Raw genomic sequence first — 14,429 nt, forward strand, 5'->3', positions numbered from 1 at the left:
TTGGGGGCCGTCCTCAAAGGGTTGGTTGGTATTGGATCCACGGCTGGAAATAAAGATGTGATAAAATTCAAAAGATCAGCTCCGCTTTCCATGTGGGTTTGGGTACATCATTATCACCCGTGCCAGGTATTTTACCTGCGACTTTACTAATTATACCTACTGCAAGTCATGAATGGAACGAACTATTTTTTGATAATGGTATGCTTGGAATGGTATTATACTTGGTAAATTGCATGGTAATACTTGCTACCAATCTCCTGCTCACGGGTGGTAGTTCAAGATCGCTACGGATCCTACTGGGATACCCTGCCCCTGATCTTCACCGCGTTTCAACTAGAGATGAACATAATATATGTACATGTATTTACGTTTGGTTGGATAAGGACGCGGTTTGTAAACTCGGCAGACTGTAAGATGCAGTAACCCTGGTAACTGAAGTGCATAATGGCTTGCCCTACGCCTGGTCCATCGCCCTACGGTAAGGGCTTGGGGCTGACATTGTTTTATGGTCAGTGCGAATAAATAGCACTAGAGGGTGCAGTAGTCCGGTATCTGGTCCAGCTGCATGGAGAAAGCTGAAAGCGATTAGCGTCGAAAAATAAAACGAAAGAAATAAGAACTAGAAAAGACGCAGTTATGAATGGAAAAAGAAAACAAGTCCGGGATTCAACTTTTTGACACGAGATGAATACTGGGATACCTACCTACCTACCTAGGTAAGGTACATACATGAGGTGGTTATAGTAAATCCTAAATAGGTACCTAGTTTTAGTGGGCAGTGTAGCATCAAGTTCCATCACCAGTTTATGATCCTCTTGATATGGAGGCTGAGTGGGGACCTGTGCAAAGTACTGTGACTATTTGTATAAGATGCCTAGGTAGGTAGGTAAGGTAGGCACCTAACCTTACTCACCTTGGGTAGTCAGCGAGGTTAAACCCTTCCACTTTGTAATTACTCTATCATACACCGGTCAAGTCTTAAGCCGCCCATCACATCGAATCATTATCTACAGCTGCATACATCCCGATGCATGGGCTGTTTACCAACTAGGTGCTTCGGTCCGCCGTTCTGAAGCACTCGAAGAAACATCACGGATTTCATAGGCGATGCATATTGATGATGTCAACAGTCGGAGCAACGGATACTCTGCATATTTCCGTTCGGTAAGTCCACCTAGGTAGGCTATCTGGTCTCAAGTTGTTCTGCAAGTCTCCATTTTTGTCCTCCTTATTAGACAGGCCGACTCAAAAGCACAAGGTGTACACACACACACAAATGGAAACTTAACTCGATCCAAATCAACGTGCAGTGGGTAATTCGCGTGATTACTATCATAGTAGCATTGAGACTGAATCGATAAAGTAATCAGACCATGTGAAAAAAATCAGTCTAGCCTTTCCTCCATCCTGTCATCGTATAGGAGCTCCTCGACAGCACCAGCAACCCCGACTTCTCATGGCAATGCGTCATAATTATCTCATATTCAACGTCTTTTTATGTGATTACTTTCCCGGGGGAGGGCCAGGAGGAGGGGCATAGTTATCGCCACTAGCGGCAGGCGGAGCGTTGTGTTGCGGAGGAGCGTACGTGTTGGCTGGGGGCTGAACACCGGATTGTTGGCCGCCGTAGTAGCCGTCATTGGGGTTGAACGCCGTGCCGGTGTACTGCGGCTGCTGGGGGTTGGCGCTGTACTGGGGCGGCGGCGGGTAGTAGGTGTTCGGGTTGTTCTGGTACGCCGTTGGCTTAGGGCCAACCCATCCAGTGCCGTAGATTGGCGCCATGCCGCGTGCCCTCCGTCGCCGGGCGCTCGTACGCGCGATGAGCATGATAATGACGATGATTCCGAGTAAGACAACCGCCGTCAACACCCACTGCAGATTACGCCATGTTAGCATCAGGATCATGCCAGGTTCAGGTAGAACACATCTAGGACATCTTGATTGAGGACAAGAGGAAAAACACATACCCTTCCCCACCAGTACCATCCAGATCCACGATAACAATAGTTTCCAGAGCGATAGTATCCATCGGGACTATATTTTCCAGAAACGGTGAGGGTTAGCGGGAATCTTCTCACACAACACTGCTGATGTTTTGTCTGGAGGAACAAGGAACAGCTTACCATCCATCAGCTCGCTTGGCCAACATGGCCGATGCCTGTGTGATGACAGACATGCCAGAGATTCTTCGTTTTGTTTTAACTAACAAAGGTAACGAGGCGGTGTTCTTGGTTGAGTAAAACAACTGTACTTCCAAAGACGAGTGCGGAGCTTTTGATAGAGTCGACTCGTGCTCTCGGTGATGTTTTGTCGTCTTTAAAAATGCGAAACGCGGGTCGCGGAGATTCCGATTCTATTTTCAGCGTTTGGGTTGAGAACGATGTGGCTGCTTTTCTAAAGAAGTAGCACTAGCCTATGTCGGCAGTAATTCGGTGAGAGATTATGAAGAAAAGAAAAAAGATCGTTGGATGAATTGGACAGCTTGGATTCGATCAAACGAAAAAGAAAAGGCCGGCGACTTTCGTAATGGTTCAGCGAGAAAAAAGATGGGTTGCCGGGCGGACATGTTCACCCAAAAAAGCTGGGACACAGCAGGCGTTTATTAGAGAAGCGTCGCAAGCGGTGGATTGCCAAGGCTCTTGGTCACTGTGCAGTGATTTGCAATGGGCCAGTCAGATGCAGGCTTGGCGCATCATCCAGCGGAGAAACATGACTGTCCTTGAATTACGAAGTATCTTTTTTGCCTTTTTGCTCTAGGTCTAGCTGCGCCACCCACCACCACCACCAAGTCAGAGGCAGCCTTCTTGCTTGTCGCCATTTCTATCGGGTTCCATGCCAGCGCCGGCTGGATGTTTGTCTACTTGCAAGGTCAGGCTCTAGTTTTCGCTCTTCGTTTAGTAGCAAGTAGGTTCCAATTGTGTGCCCTGTCTTATGGCTGAATATGTAGACCGGCCGAGGTGAGGATGTTCAGCATGAAAATATAGAGAAGCAAACATGGTCACATCCATGAAATCCAATGCATGCAACATGGACAGGTACCTACTAACAAAAAAAAAAAAAAAAAAAAAAAAAAAAAAAAAAAAAAAACGATAGGCACGCCGTGCAGTACACATTACATACGGAGTATATCCCCCGTCTTGCCCGTATACATCTCTGTATTTAGCCCCTTTAGCCCCTCATGCTCCGCAGCTGCTTAACGTTTTATGTTGGTAGAAGCAAATTAATTCTCTTTTTCGCAATAAGGGTATTCAATCGGCCTGGCTTGCAGGGCCTCCGGAAATACTTCTGACGATCAAGTAGATTCGGTCCCGAGCACATCAACCTTCCGCTACGATCAGGCTGCGGAAAGGCATTTTTTGATGCTATTTGGCTCAGCTAAGCCACAATGGCATTTGAGTTGGCCGCTCCACCCAAACATACATTTGGAATGATCCCTGCATCGCCCGTCTCCCCCATCATCCTATGCCACGCGACTTTACATATTACAGTACCTCGTGACATGTTCGAATTCGAATAGCAACGTTTTTCGACTGACGATAGCACAGTCGTACTGATTGAACCGACTGCTCTTGACTTTGTAGCCCACATTACGCGTACACCACTTCACGCACGACGCGCGTATACATTCGTAAAACCTGTTGGATGATTGATTAATAGGCGAGTGGTGTGTTGAATCTCGCAGATTGAACACCATACGGGGTTTAGTCTGCGACTTTAATCCAAACCTACTGTATCAATACATCACGTAATTGGCAGCAAACCTACAGTTGTATGTTAACGCAGCGTCAAAAAATGCGCTGCCGAATAGCTTCCGCTTGCCTGCCCCGTTCCAGTAAAACGGAGTACCTGTAGTTTCGGCGGTCTCCCTTGCAACTCTGCTCGCCTTTCGAATAGTGTGCATAATATCCAACAAAACTAGCCCACAGTACATGTAAACTTTTCTCATAAAAATAAATCCTACCTAATTATGGCACCGCTTATATTATTTATCATATTCTGAATCTGAATTCTACTGGTTATGTAGATATTGTACATCGTATCCAACTAACTGGTTTTCTTTTTCAAGTCATCTCCATTTTATTTGTACCTTTACAATACTTGAGAGTCTTTAGAATACTCAAGCAAACAAAACGCGCGGTTCTTTCACCTTTCTCGCTGTCGCTTTGGCGTTTCTTCGGCCGTAATAACTGCCCCGCCCACTGATAACAAAGGCCGTTCGTCCTCTGAACAAAAAAAAAATAAAAAAAGAATACCACTTTACACGGTCTTCAAGGACGTCATCCGTCGGACAGAAATTATGACCCATCTGGGTTACATCCTTGGCCGCACAAAGAAGAGTTTCGCTCCTCTGTTTCAAAGGAAGCAAAGGAATGTCACTTTTATACGATCTTCAAGGAAATCGTCCGTCGACAAACACCCTACCTACCTAGTTAGGTAAACAAAAGTCTCCCCTTTCTCCATTTTAACGAAGCGAAGGAGTCCCACCTATAAATATTAATAAAGATACAAAAACCTATATTAATTAGACGATATGATCGTAAAGGTTAAGGTGGCTGGGTATTGGTGTTATTATTTATAGATTCCTGCAATCAACTTTTTCGTTAACAAAATTGGTTAACAGCAAAAACTATACACATTTCGGAATCCTGGCGGCAGGTTGATATTAACTATGGCCGTTATATTCCGTGCCATTCAATGGAGTTCTGTTGAAAATCCTTGTTGCCCTGCCTGCCCATTTATTATAGGATTAGGCGAAAAACTCCACTTCCTGCTACGGTATGTGTATGCGTGAGCCTTTGTTAATTTAACTGTTTCCGGGAATCATTAAGTACATAAATTATTTTTCTCACCTTCCTTCGATTGGGCTTCACTTGGGCCCAAGCCGGGCCCCATGCCAAGCTTCCAGCCAGTCAGCACCAAAACAACTCCGGGCAGGCGATGCGATTGGAACTATTGGAGGAGCAGGGAGGCATGATTGCCGAGAGACAAATTGAGGTACTACCTACTGCGAACAAGTACTTACTGGCGTTTGCGATGCTGCCGTACCCCTCCGCACGGCACCAATCACGGAGCTTTTCTGGGCTCGCTGCAGGACGGGAGGATCCCAGTATGCACTGATGAGTTGGCAAAATGACGCTGGGCAACTTGATATGCTATATATGTAGGGGTGATGGTTGTCCATGAATTATTTTCCTGTGCATTGTTCTTGTCAGTACCTAGAGCAGAAAATAAATATATATAAATTACGATCCGAGTCTTTGACAAACAAAATGCACCGACAAACTTCGAACATATATGGGCAGTACATATGTGTGCGCCTTACATCCCAATTGACGGATCCTATGTCAAGAAGGCTCTTTTTTATATTTCTTTGACGCGATTGTCATTCCTATCACCAAATGGGACCGTCACTAGGAGATGAAACAAAGTGATTAAAAGATAATCAGATGCGCAATAACCCGGCTTTGCAATATGCCCGCATTCCCACATGCAAACGCCCAACCATGAAGCAAGCCCAAAAAGATTCAGCAAAGTATTCCACCGCTACAATCGTCGTTCTGTTATCAAACCGACAAGAACAAGAGGATCGCACACATACCACACCAAACCCCCCAGAGAAAAGAAAGAAAGATGGTAAGAACAAAAAAAAAGTGAGACGGCGTCATTTGCTAGAGTACTTCATCAACCATTGGATAACCGCATCCAGGTTCGTTTCCTCTTTGGCGCTGATTCCATAGCAAGACACCTCGCGCGTGTTTATACTTTTCAAGTCCATGGCATCAATCAGCTCGTCGACCGATAATTTGTCCGGTAGGTCGGATTTGTTACCGAGTACCAGAAGCGGGATACCCACAAGTGACTCGCATCCCATCAACGAGTGCAAGTGCTGCTTGGCCGTTGGTATCTGGTCAAAGTCGGCTACATCAACGATGAAAAGAATAGCTGTCACGCCGCGACAATACCTTTCCCACATGCCGCGGAATCGTTCTTGTCCCCCCATATCCCAGCATTTCATTGTGACGTGACCCCTCTGCACCTTCTTCATGTTGAAGCCAACAGTAGGGATCGTGCTAACAGAAATAAATGTTAGTGACCTTGCGGCACGGGTTCACGATGAGCAGAAGAAGACTTACTCTATGGTAAATTCGCCACCCTGTTTGTAGGTTTACGTGGTAAGCCATCGAGCTATCAGCATGCTTGCCTATTTTTCCTTGCCATTTTTATTCTTCTTTTTCTTGTTGCCCCCTTTTCGGTTGACTTGAGAAAAAGTGAGAAAGACTTACCGAAAGAACTCGTAGCAAAGATGTCTTGCCGGCATTTTGTAGTCCAATCATTGTCACATCCATCTCAGTTGCCCTGTGGCGGCAAGGATAATCAGTATCTCACAGACATCATGAGATAGTCAAGCATGCGAATATTTTGTATCCGCTGCTATAAAATACACCTTATCGGAAGCGTACGAAAACTCGGGAAAGATGAAGGCATACCAGAAAGTTCTGAGCAACCAGTCGTAAAGGCCTTTGATGATGGCAGCCATGGTGATATGGCCCCACTGGGTGAGTGGGGGTGTCTATTCTCACTTGAACTCCGGGGATGAGGCTTGTTCCAGCGAGATGCAGAAAGCGGACCGGCGGCCGGGACGAAGGATGCAGCGCGCAGGGTGCGGTATAGGAACGAAGAAGAGTACTCCGCCGCTGCAGAAAAAGAAGCGGTGACCGGCTCGCACAGGGGTGGAGACGAAAAGCGAAAGCAGTGATTCCGGACCCGGGGCGGGACTTAGACACACAGAAACAACTTGAACACAAAAGACGCTGTGCGGGTCTGCGGAGCCTCGGCTGGCACAGGCACCTGACCCGGACAGGAATGCGGTCTGCTTGCTAAGCTGAGCAAAGGCGGGCAGGCAATTTTGTCGGTGGGGTCGCACTCGGAAGGGTGTTGCACAGAAAGACTTGTACAAGTCGTATAGCCTCCAGATTAAAAGACTCCCTTTTCAGAATATTTAGTATATCCTTTTGTTTGGCCCTGATGCTGCTGCGGCAGGTTTGCTGAGTGGATACGCAGTTTGGTAGAAAACGGACAAACAGGCGGAAACATGCGACGGTGACGTACGACTGACTCCCTGTCTGTTGAATGTCTGCCTGTCTTGGGGGTTCAAGGTGGCTTGCTTTGATAAAAAAAAAAAAAAAAAAAAAAAAAAAAAGCAGAAAAAAACAAGGGTCGCAGTGATGTGCTAGAGCTTTCGATAGTGCAGATCTGGAGCTAGGATTAAATGGGTCGCCGGACTCAGCGAAAAAGTATGGTGGGCAGGGATCGAATGTGACAATGCTGCACGCGGCACACGCCGAAGCTCCTCGTCCTTGGCATGTGCTGTTGATAGAGAAACTGAATTCGGAAAAATAGACGGTAGCTGTTTGGACATAGACGGAGCGAGAGAGGCTGAACAGCTTGCCAAAGCTGCCTTAAAGTAGGTAGGTGGTTGACGTAACGGAAGGCAGTTAGGCGGCAGTAGTATGGGATTGCAAAGGTGGGTACTGCGGTGTACAGTAAACGCGGCAGCGGCGCCGAGTCACGAATGCACAAACGAATAAGATTGCGATGCGATATTCAAGTAGCGACACGATCCCAAAGTTTAAGTAATTGTTGGTTTATCGCTCTTGCACCCCAAGGCTGGCTGCTGTTGGGGGCGGCCACCACTCAAACAAAGGAGGCTCTAGAACTAGAGGAATGACCTCTTTCCGATGCGACGTGATGGAGAATGCTTGAGGTCCTTCTTCTGGAGGGAACCAACAAGGGCGACAGAAACAAGAAACAAAAAGGAATGACGAGCAGAGGCCGCGGGGTCGCAGTCCACCTAAGAAGTCAGGTCGTCGACAAGGCGGCCAATAAGCGAGCGGTAAGGCGGGTCAGTGTCGAAACGACGGCCCGTTGCAATCTTGACAGGTTGAACGGTGTTCAGACGGGTGAAGTTATGGATCGGGAGGATGATTGCGGACAAACAGCCTGCGGCCACTGCGTGGTTGGGTGCCGTGTGGCGGCCGGCAGCAAGATGTACAAGGGGGAAAAAAGAGAGAGAGAGAGAAAAAAAAAAAAAGAACAGTTGCACTGTCGGGCTAGGCTATACCATCCAGCCAACCCACCAAGGTAGAGACCCTCGAAAGAACCAAGGTAGATAAACGTACAGTAGGTAGGTAAGTAGGTACCTTGTCTACATGCAATAAAGCCCAGACAGTGTACCTTACCTTGGATGGGACAATCAATTTGATTGATTGTACTCGCATGGCATGTATGTATGCCATTTCGATGTCCAGCGTTCACGCGCCTCACTGGAAAAAGCAAGCGCGCTGCATGTGCTCTATAATGTGGGGGCAGTGGTTAAAAACCGCGGATGCAATACCGGGGCACATATCCTAGCAAGCCTACCTAGCTCCGAGGCGCCCGCTGCAGCATTTAGACTGTGGAATACGGAGGGACCGAGACCTGATTTTGTGCAGGGTCCATTTGGGCCGTCCCATCACAAAGCCGTAAATATAAAGAAGCCCTGACAATAAATAGGTAGGCTGGCTTGCCGCAACACTCAGTTTGGCTGTGCAATCTAAGCCAATTTGATGATGTCGCGTCTGAAGGAGTACTTGCTAGTGTGCATCTTCTGTTTTACGTGATTGTTCCAGTGTGTAGTCATTCAGGCACCTATGACGCAACAAAAAGGGAGTTAAGCAGGTAGGTACCTGGGCACCTAAGGTAAGCTTTGTAGGTACCTACCTAGGTACTCAAGGCAGGCAGTTAATAGTGAACGACTGGATGCATCGTAACACCATAACCCAAATGATCATTGCTCTGGCGCTTAGATCCATGCACATGTCCACTTAGTTTCAATAACCCTAAATGCTAGATGGCATTGTGCAACTGTAAATTAGTACGCAATACGCAGGCTGTGGATCGATCCAGAGCCGCTTGTATCTCCCTTCACTTATCGGTCCCATATACCAGGTTGAGTTGTAGCTGATTTGCAGATGATGCATGATGGGGGGCGGGTCTTGAGGTATGAAAGCCCCATGCATGATCAACACCGTAGTATTGTCTGAAGCGCGCTTGTTCATAACTTTCTCAAAAACAGGTACCACGTACATCTATCTGCATATAACCTACTAATTTGATCAAACGACTGGTTCCGCTTTGTTTGACAAACTCAACGTTGGCCTCCAAAACGGTGGTCCCCGATTCACCGAAACGAGGGCCTGAAGTGAGGCCTTCCCACCAGTGTGCTTGTTTGCCTAAAATCGAATACAGCGGCGGCAATAATGATCATGGGTACATGGACTTAACCTCATGTTCTTCAAATGATCAAGTTAGGTAATTCCGCAAACACATTTGCCGCCGACGCTGGGGAATCAGCAAGGGGTGGTGTTTGGCACCTGGAATAGTTTAGCCTGGAAGTAGTGGAGAAACTCCATCGTGGCCGACCAATGCCACCCATTCGTTCCGTTAATCTTTTACCTACAGTAGGTGAGGTTTCTGTGGTGTTGACTTGCAACATGTGGTTCCAACGTAGCTAGCATTAAATGAATGGTACCCGCCTGTAGGCAATGGGATCGTACATACATAATCCTAAAAAAAAAAAGATAGATATCCCAGCCAGGTTGTATGGACTGTAGGCTGGCTTTGTTCAGGTGACATTGAATCAGATCCGCGGCTCAAACCATTTGTCAGGCTGTCAAAGCTATCTGCTGCAGGCCCTGCGCCCCGCATCAAAGTTCGACATGGATGAGGATGGGCGCGGTCACGTGGCATACTGCTATGGAATATCTGCTTATCGCAGCTCTTATCGACAAGTCAATTGTTCTCTTATCGAACTTTTTTTTTTCTTCCCCTGGCGCCATTACGCCGTCCCCGCGTTAACTTTTACTTGAACTGGCTCAACGGACGCGATGAGGTAGGAGACATCTGGGCTTGTCTAAGCAAGAAAAAAAAAAAAAAAACAGATATTGATAGAAACCCAGATTGGGAGGGGTCATCCATTAACATTGGAGTCTCTCACTTGTTAGTTGGCACTGCCTGATCCGACTATAATAATCAACCCAAACCTGGGCTCAGTTGCCCTCCTTGCCGCCAGTCGCGGCGCATAGGTCGAAACCATGGCTCCCGCCGCCACCAGCACCAAGTGGGATCACGAGTACAACACACTTCGCCGCGAAAACCTCTTCCGGAACCCTCCAACCGATCACTCGGCCTACCCAGCTCTACAAAATGCCGTGAATCCTCACATTGAGTCCTTCAATGCGCTTTTCAGGGACGATGGCAAGCCGGGCCTTATAGACCATGCCATCAGGGATATCGGGACCAAGTACTTCCTGGACGGTGATGCCAGCATGCCATCATCGCAAAGGAATAGGCTCTCAGTGCGCATCAAGGAAGTCAGCTTGCAAAAGTCTTGGGTGCCGACTACCAACAAATTCGCCAAGACACGAGAGATATTTCCCGCAGAGTGCCGAGAGCGCCATGTATCATACAGGGGTAAACTCTCTGCAACCTTGGAATATCAGATCAACAATGGCGAACTGAAGGAGTGTGTCCGTGATATCGGGCAGATGCCCATCATGGTTAAGGTGAGTTGTTTTACCAGAGTCCAACATGTTTGCTGCATTAGGCTGAATACTTACACTATGACAGTCGAACAGGTGCCATCTTGAAGGCAACTCGCCTGCCCTACTTGTGCAGCGCAAGGAGGAGAGTGAGGAACTCGGTGGCTACTTCATTGTGAATGGCAATGAAAAAATCATCCGGTTGCTGTTGCTAAACCGACGAAATTTCCCTCTCGCCATCAATCGTCCAAGTTTTCAGAATAGAGGACCGGCTTACACGCCATATGGTATCATACTGCGGTCTGTGCGCCCCGACGAAACCTCTCAAACAAACGTGCTCCACTACCTCAACGATGGAAACGTCACATTCCGGTTCTCTTGGAGGAAGAATGAGTACCTGGTCCCCGTCATGATGATTTTGAAGGCGCTAGTGGAGACCAACGACAGTGAAATCTTTGAGGGATTGTGCGGCCCGCCCGGGTCCAAGGGTGTGGGAAACTCATTCCTGACGGACCGCGTCGAGCTTCTCTTGCGTACATACAAGTCCTACGGCCTTTACAGCAAGTCAAAAACCAGGGCCTACCTGGGCGAAAAGTTCAGGGTCGTTCTAGGAGTTCAAGACTCCATGTCTCACTACGATGTCGGTACTGAGTTCCTCAAGAAGATAGTGCTTGTGCACTTGGGAAGTCATGACGTGACTGAACAACAAGATGCCGACAAGTTCCGAATGATACTTGTGATGATGAGGAAACTATACGCCCTTGTCGCAGGCGAATGCGCTGTGGATAACCCGGATGCGGTCCAAAATCAAGAGATTTTGCTTGGCGGTTATCTGTACGGCATGATCCTCAAGGAGCGCTTGGAGGAGTTTGTGGCAGTTTCACTCCGGGCTGCGCTGCGAGACTATCTCCGGAGATCACCCGCCAACACGTTCACCTCGGCCGCGTTTGAAAAAGACTTTCCCACCAACATCTTCCGAAGAACAAACGAGAACCTTGGAAACAGCCTGGAGTACTTCTTGTCTACTGGCAACCTTCAGAGCCCATCGGGCCTGGATTTACAGCAAACATCGGGGTTTGTGGTGGTTGCAGAGAAGCTGAACTTCTTGCGTTTCATCAGTCACTTCCGCATGGTGCATCGTGGTAGCTTCTTCGCTCAACTCAAGACAACAACAGTCCGCAAGCTTCTGCCAGAATCCTGGGGCTTTCTGTGCCCTGTACACACGCCCGATGGTTCCCCTTGCGGTCTTCTGAATCATTTGGCGCACAAGTGCGAGATCATGACGGACGCGGTCGACGTCTCCGCCATCCCGAGGCTCGCCACTGAGCTTGGGGTTGTGGACACTTCGTCCGCCGACACTGAGGAGAGCGTACCTGTGATGCTCGACGGAAAAATCCTCGGATGGTGCTCGCCAAAACAGTCTCGTACCATAGCAGACACGTTACGTTATTGGAAGGTTGAAGGCTCGCACGGCGTTCCGGTACACATGGAGATCGGTCTGGTGCCTCCATCGAACGGGGGCTCCTACCCTGGAATATACATGGCTTCTCAGCCCTCCAGGATGGTTAGGCCTGTGAAATACCTTCCCCTGGAGAAGGAAGATTACGTGGGTACCCACGAGCAGCCCTACATGTCCATCGCCTGTACCGAGCCTGAAATCGTCTCGGGCGAGTCGACTCACGTCGAATTCGATCCCACAAACATGCTATCAATCTTGGCCAACATGACACCTTTCTCAGACTTTAACCAGTCACCAAGAAACATGTACCAATGCCAAATGGGTAAACAAACCATGGGAACTCCGGGAGCAGCCATCAGTCATCGAACAGATAACAAGATGTACCGCATTCAAACCGGCCAAACACCAATTGTTCGAGCCCCGCTTCACAACGAGTACGGGTTTGACAACTTCCCCAACGGTATGAATGCTGTTGTTGCTGTTATCTCCTATACCGGATACGACATGGACGACGCCATGATCCTCAACAAGTCGGCTCATGAGCGGGGATTTGGACATGGAACGATCTACAAGACCAAGAAGATCACTCTCAAGGATGACTCGAGAACACGGTCGACGAAGCACATCACCAAGATGTTTGGCTTTGCCCCCAACACAACGGTCAAGGCGCGGGATCTTGAGAAGCTGGATCTGGATGGCTTGCCGCGTATTGGTAGCAAGGTTGAGCAAGGTGATATCATCGCTGCCTGGCACACTGTGTCGGCTGATTACAGTGATCAACTGGTCAACCGTGACGGGCTCACACACTACGAGAAATACAAAGACTCAGAAACGGCCTTCGTCGAGGAGATTCGCCTTGTTGGCAACGAAAATGGCACAGAGCCGCTGCAGACGGTGTCGATCAAGTTCAGGATACCACGATCTCCTGTCATTGGTGACAAATTCTCGTCACGCCACGGACAAAAAGGTGTGGCGTCCCAGAAGTGGCCCATGATTGACATGCCTTTCTCGGAGTCGGGAATGCAGCCAGATGTCATCATCAACCCGCACGCTTTCCCGTCTCGAATGACGATCGGCATGTTTGTCGAGTCGCTCGCCGGCAAGTCTGGAGCTTTGCACGGTCTTGCCCAAGACTCGACTCCTTTCAAGTTTGACGAGCAAAACACGGCGGCCGAGTACTTTGGTCACCAGCTCATGAAGGCAGGGTACAACTATCACGGCAACGAGCCCATGTATTCTGGTATCACCGGTCAGGAGTTGGCGGCGGACATATACATCGGCGTTGTATATTACCAGAGGCTGCGACACATGGTTAACGACAAGTTCCAAGTACGAACGACGGGTCCGGTGGTTCCGACGACGGGTCAACCGATCAAGGGAAGAAAACGAGGTGGTGGTATCAGAGTTGGAGAGATGGAGCGTGATGCCCTCTTGGCCCACGGAACTGCGTTCTTGTTGCAGGATCGCCTTCTAAACTGCTCAGACTACACGAGGTCGTGGATTTGCCGGACGTGTGGCACATTTCTTTCGGTGCAGCCGACAGTGTCACCATTTGTCGGCAAACGCAAGGTCAACACGGTCAGGTGCAGGAGTTGTGCGCAGCGTCTGGATAGACTGGACGAGGATGTTGATCTCACAACGCTCGAAGGAGAGATATGGGAAGATGGACAGGGTAATCAATGGATCGGAGGTGACAACACCACCGTCGTTGTTGTCCCGGGAGCGCTCAAGTTCTTGGATGTGGAGCTGGCGGCCATGGGGGTCAAACTCAAGTACCGAGTTGACCCCAAGGACGCGCCACGCAAAGGACCTATTAGGCGGGCGGGTGTGGATGGTTTCCGTGTTGGGAACTCGATGGTTGCGCTTCCGCCTGTGCACTAAGTGTGTGGACCAAAGATGAGTTTGGGCGAGGCGACCAGTGTGCTCATGTGTTTTGCATTAATCTCGGCCTTTTTTTTTTTTTTGTCTGGCTTGATATGAGGGGCGTTTATCAAATACAAACATCTTGATTTTCTTCTTCCGAATTGCATTTTCTCAATTTCCGCGTCATGACCTCCTTATTCTATGATGATTTCATTTTTCTTACACACAGTGCAACAACACATTACGGAAAAGTTTGACCGGCCACCCGACTGGCTTTCAGATTGTTTATACTTGTACGAGCATCCAGTTCTCGCCTGGTCATGTCGCCGCCCGTGTGTGACATGCGATTGTCCGGGGGTTGTTGATCTTGTTTTATTTTATATTTTTAACTTTTTTGATTGGCATTCATGAAGAGCGCACTAATATGGGGGATACCTTCACGCCTGAATTTACTGGTCACAACTGGGGTTTTCCATTGGAAGACTTTACCTTGGTGGGCTAGGATCTCGTTTTATGGAGACGGATGT

The 14,429-nt window shown here is 48.5% G+C and overlaps 3 protein-coding genes across 3 annotated transcripts; 1 reads left to right on the forward strand and 2 right to left on the reverse strand.

The window, feature by feature from the left end:
• Positions 1–1,129: 1,129 nt before the first annotated feature.
• On the reverse strand, positions 1,130–2,580 carry PgNI_03923 (uncharacterized protein). The gene is made up of 3 exons (XM_031123975.1): positions 2,124–2,580; positions 1,968–2,034; positions 1,130–1,872 (listed from the first exon to the last, which is right to left on the reverse strand). Exons 1-3 carry the CDS (start codon positions 2,174–2,176, stop codon positions 1,504–1,506), a joined length of 489 nt encoding a protein of 162 aa, XP_030984599.1. The 5' UTR covers positions 2,177–2,580; the 3' UTR covers positions 1,130–1,503.
• Positions 2,581–5,229: 2,649 nt separating this feature from the next.
• PgNI_03924 (uncharacterized protein) lies at positions 5,230–7,223 on the reverse strand. The gene is made up of 4 exons (XM_031123976.1): positions 6,489–7,223; positions 6,285–6,357; positions 6,135–6,154; positions 5,230–6,071 (listed from the first exon to the last, which is right to left on the reverse strand). Exons 1-4 carry the CDS (start codon positions 6,536–6,538, stop codon positions 5,663–5,665), a joined length of 552 nt encoding a protein of 183 aa, XP_030984594.1. The 5' UTR covers positions 6,539–7,223; the 3' UTR covers positions 5,230–5,662.
• Positions 7,224–9,892: 2,669 nt separating this feature from the next.
• On the forward strand, positions 9,893–14,040 carry PgNI_03925 (uncharacterized protein). Its single transcript, XM_031123977.1, has 2 exons — positions 9,893–10,604; positions 10,669–14,040. The coding sequence occupies exons 1-2, from the start codon at positions 10,134–10,136 to the stop codon at positions 13,918–13,920; spliced, it is 3,723 nt and encodes a 1,240-aa protein (XP_030984593.1). The 5' UTR covers positions 9,893–10,133; the 3' UTR covers positions 13,921–14,040.
• The last annotated feature ends 389 nt before the right edge of the window (positions 14,041–14,429 follow it).

Source organism: Pyricularia grisea (assembly GCF_004355905.1).
Source record: "Pyricularia grisea strain NI907 chromosome Unknown Pyricularia_grisea_NI907_Scaffold_2, whole genome shotgun sequence".
Lineage (NCBI taxonomy): Eukaryota > Fungi > Ascomycota > Sordariomycetes > Magnaporthales > Pyriculariaceae > Pyricularia > Pyricularia grisea.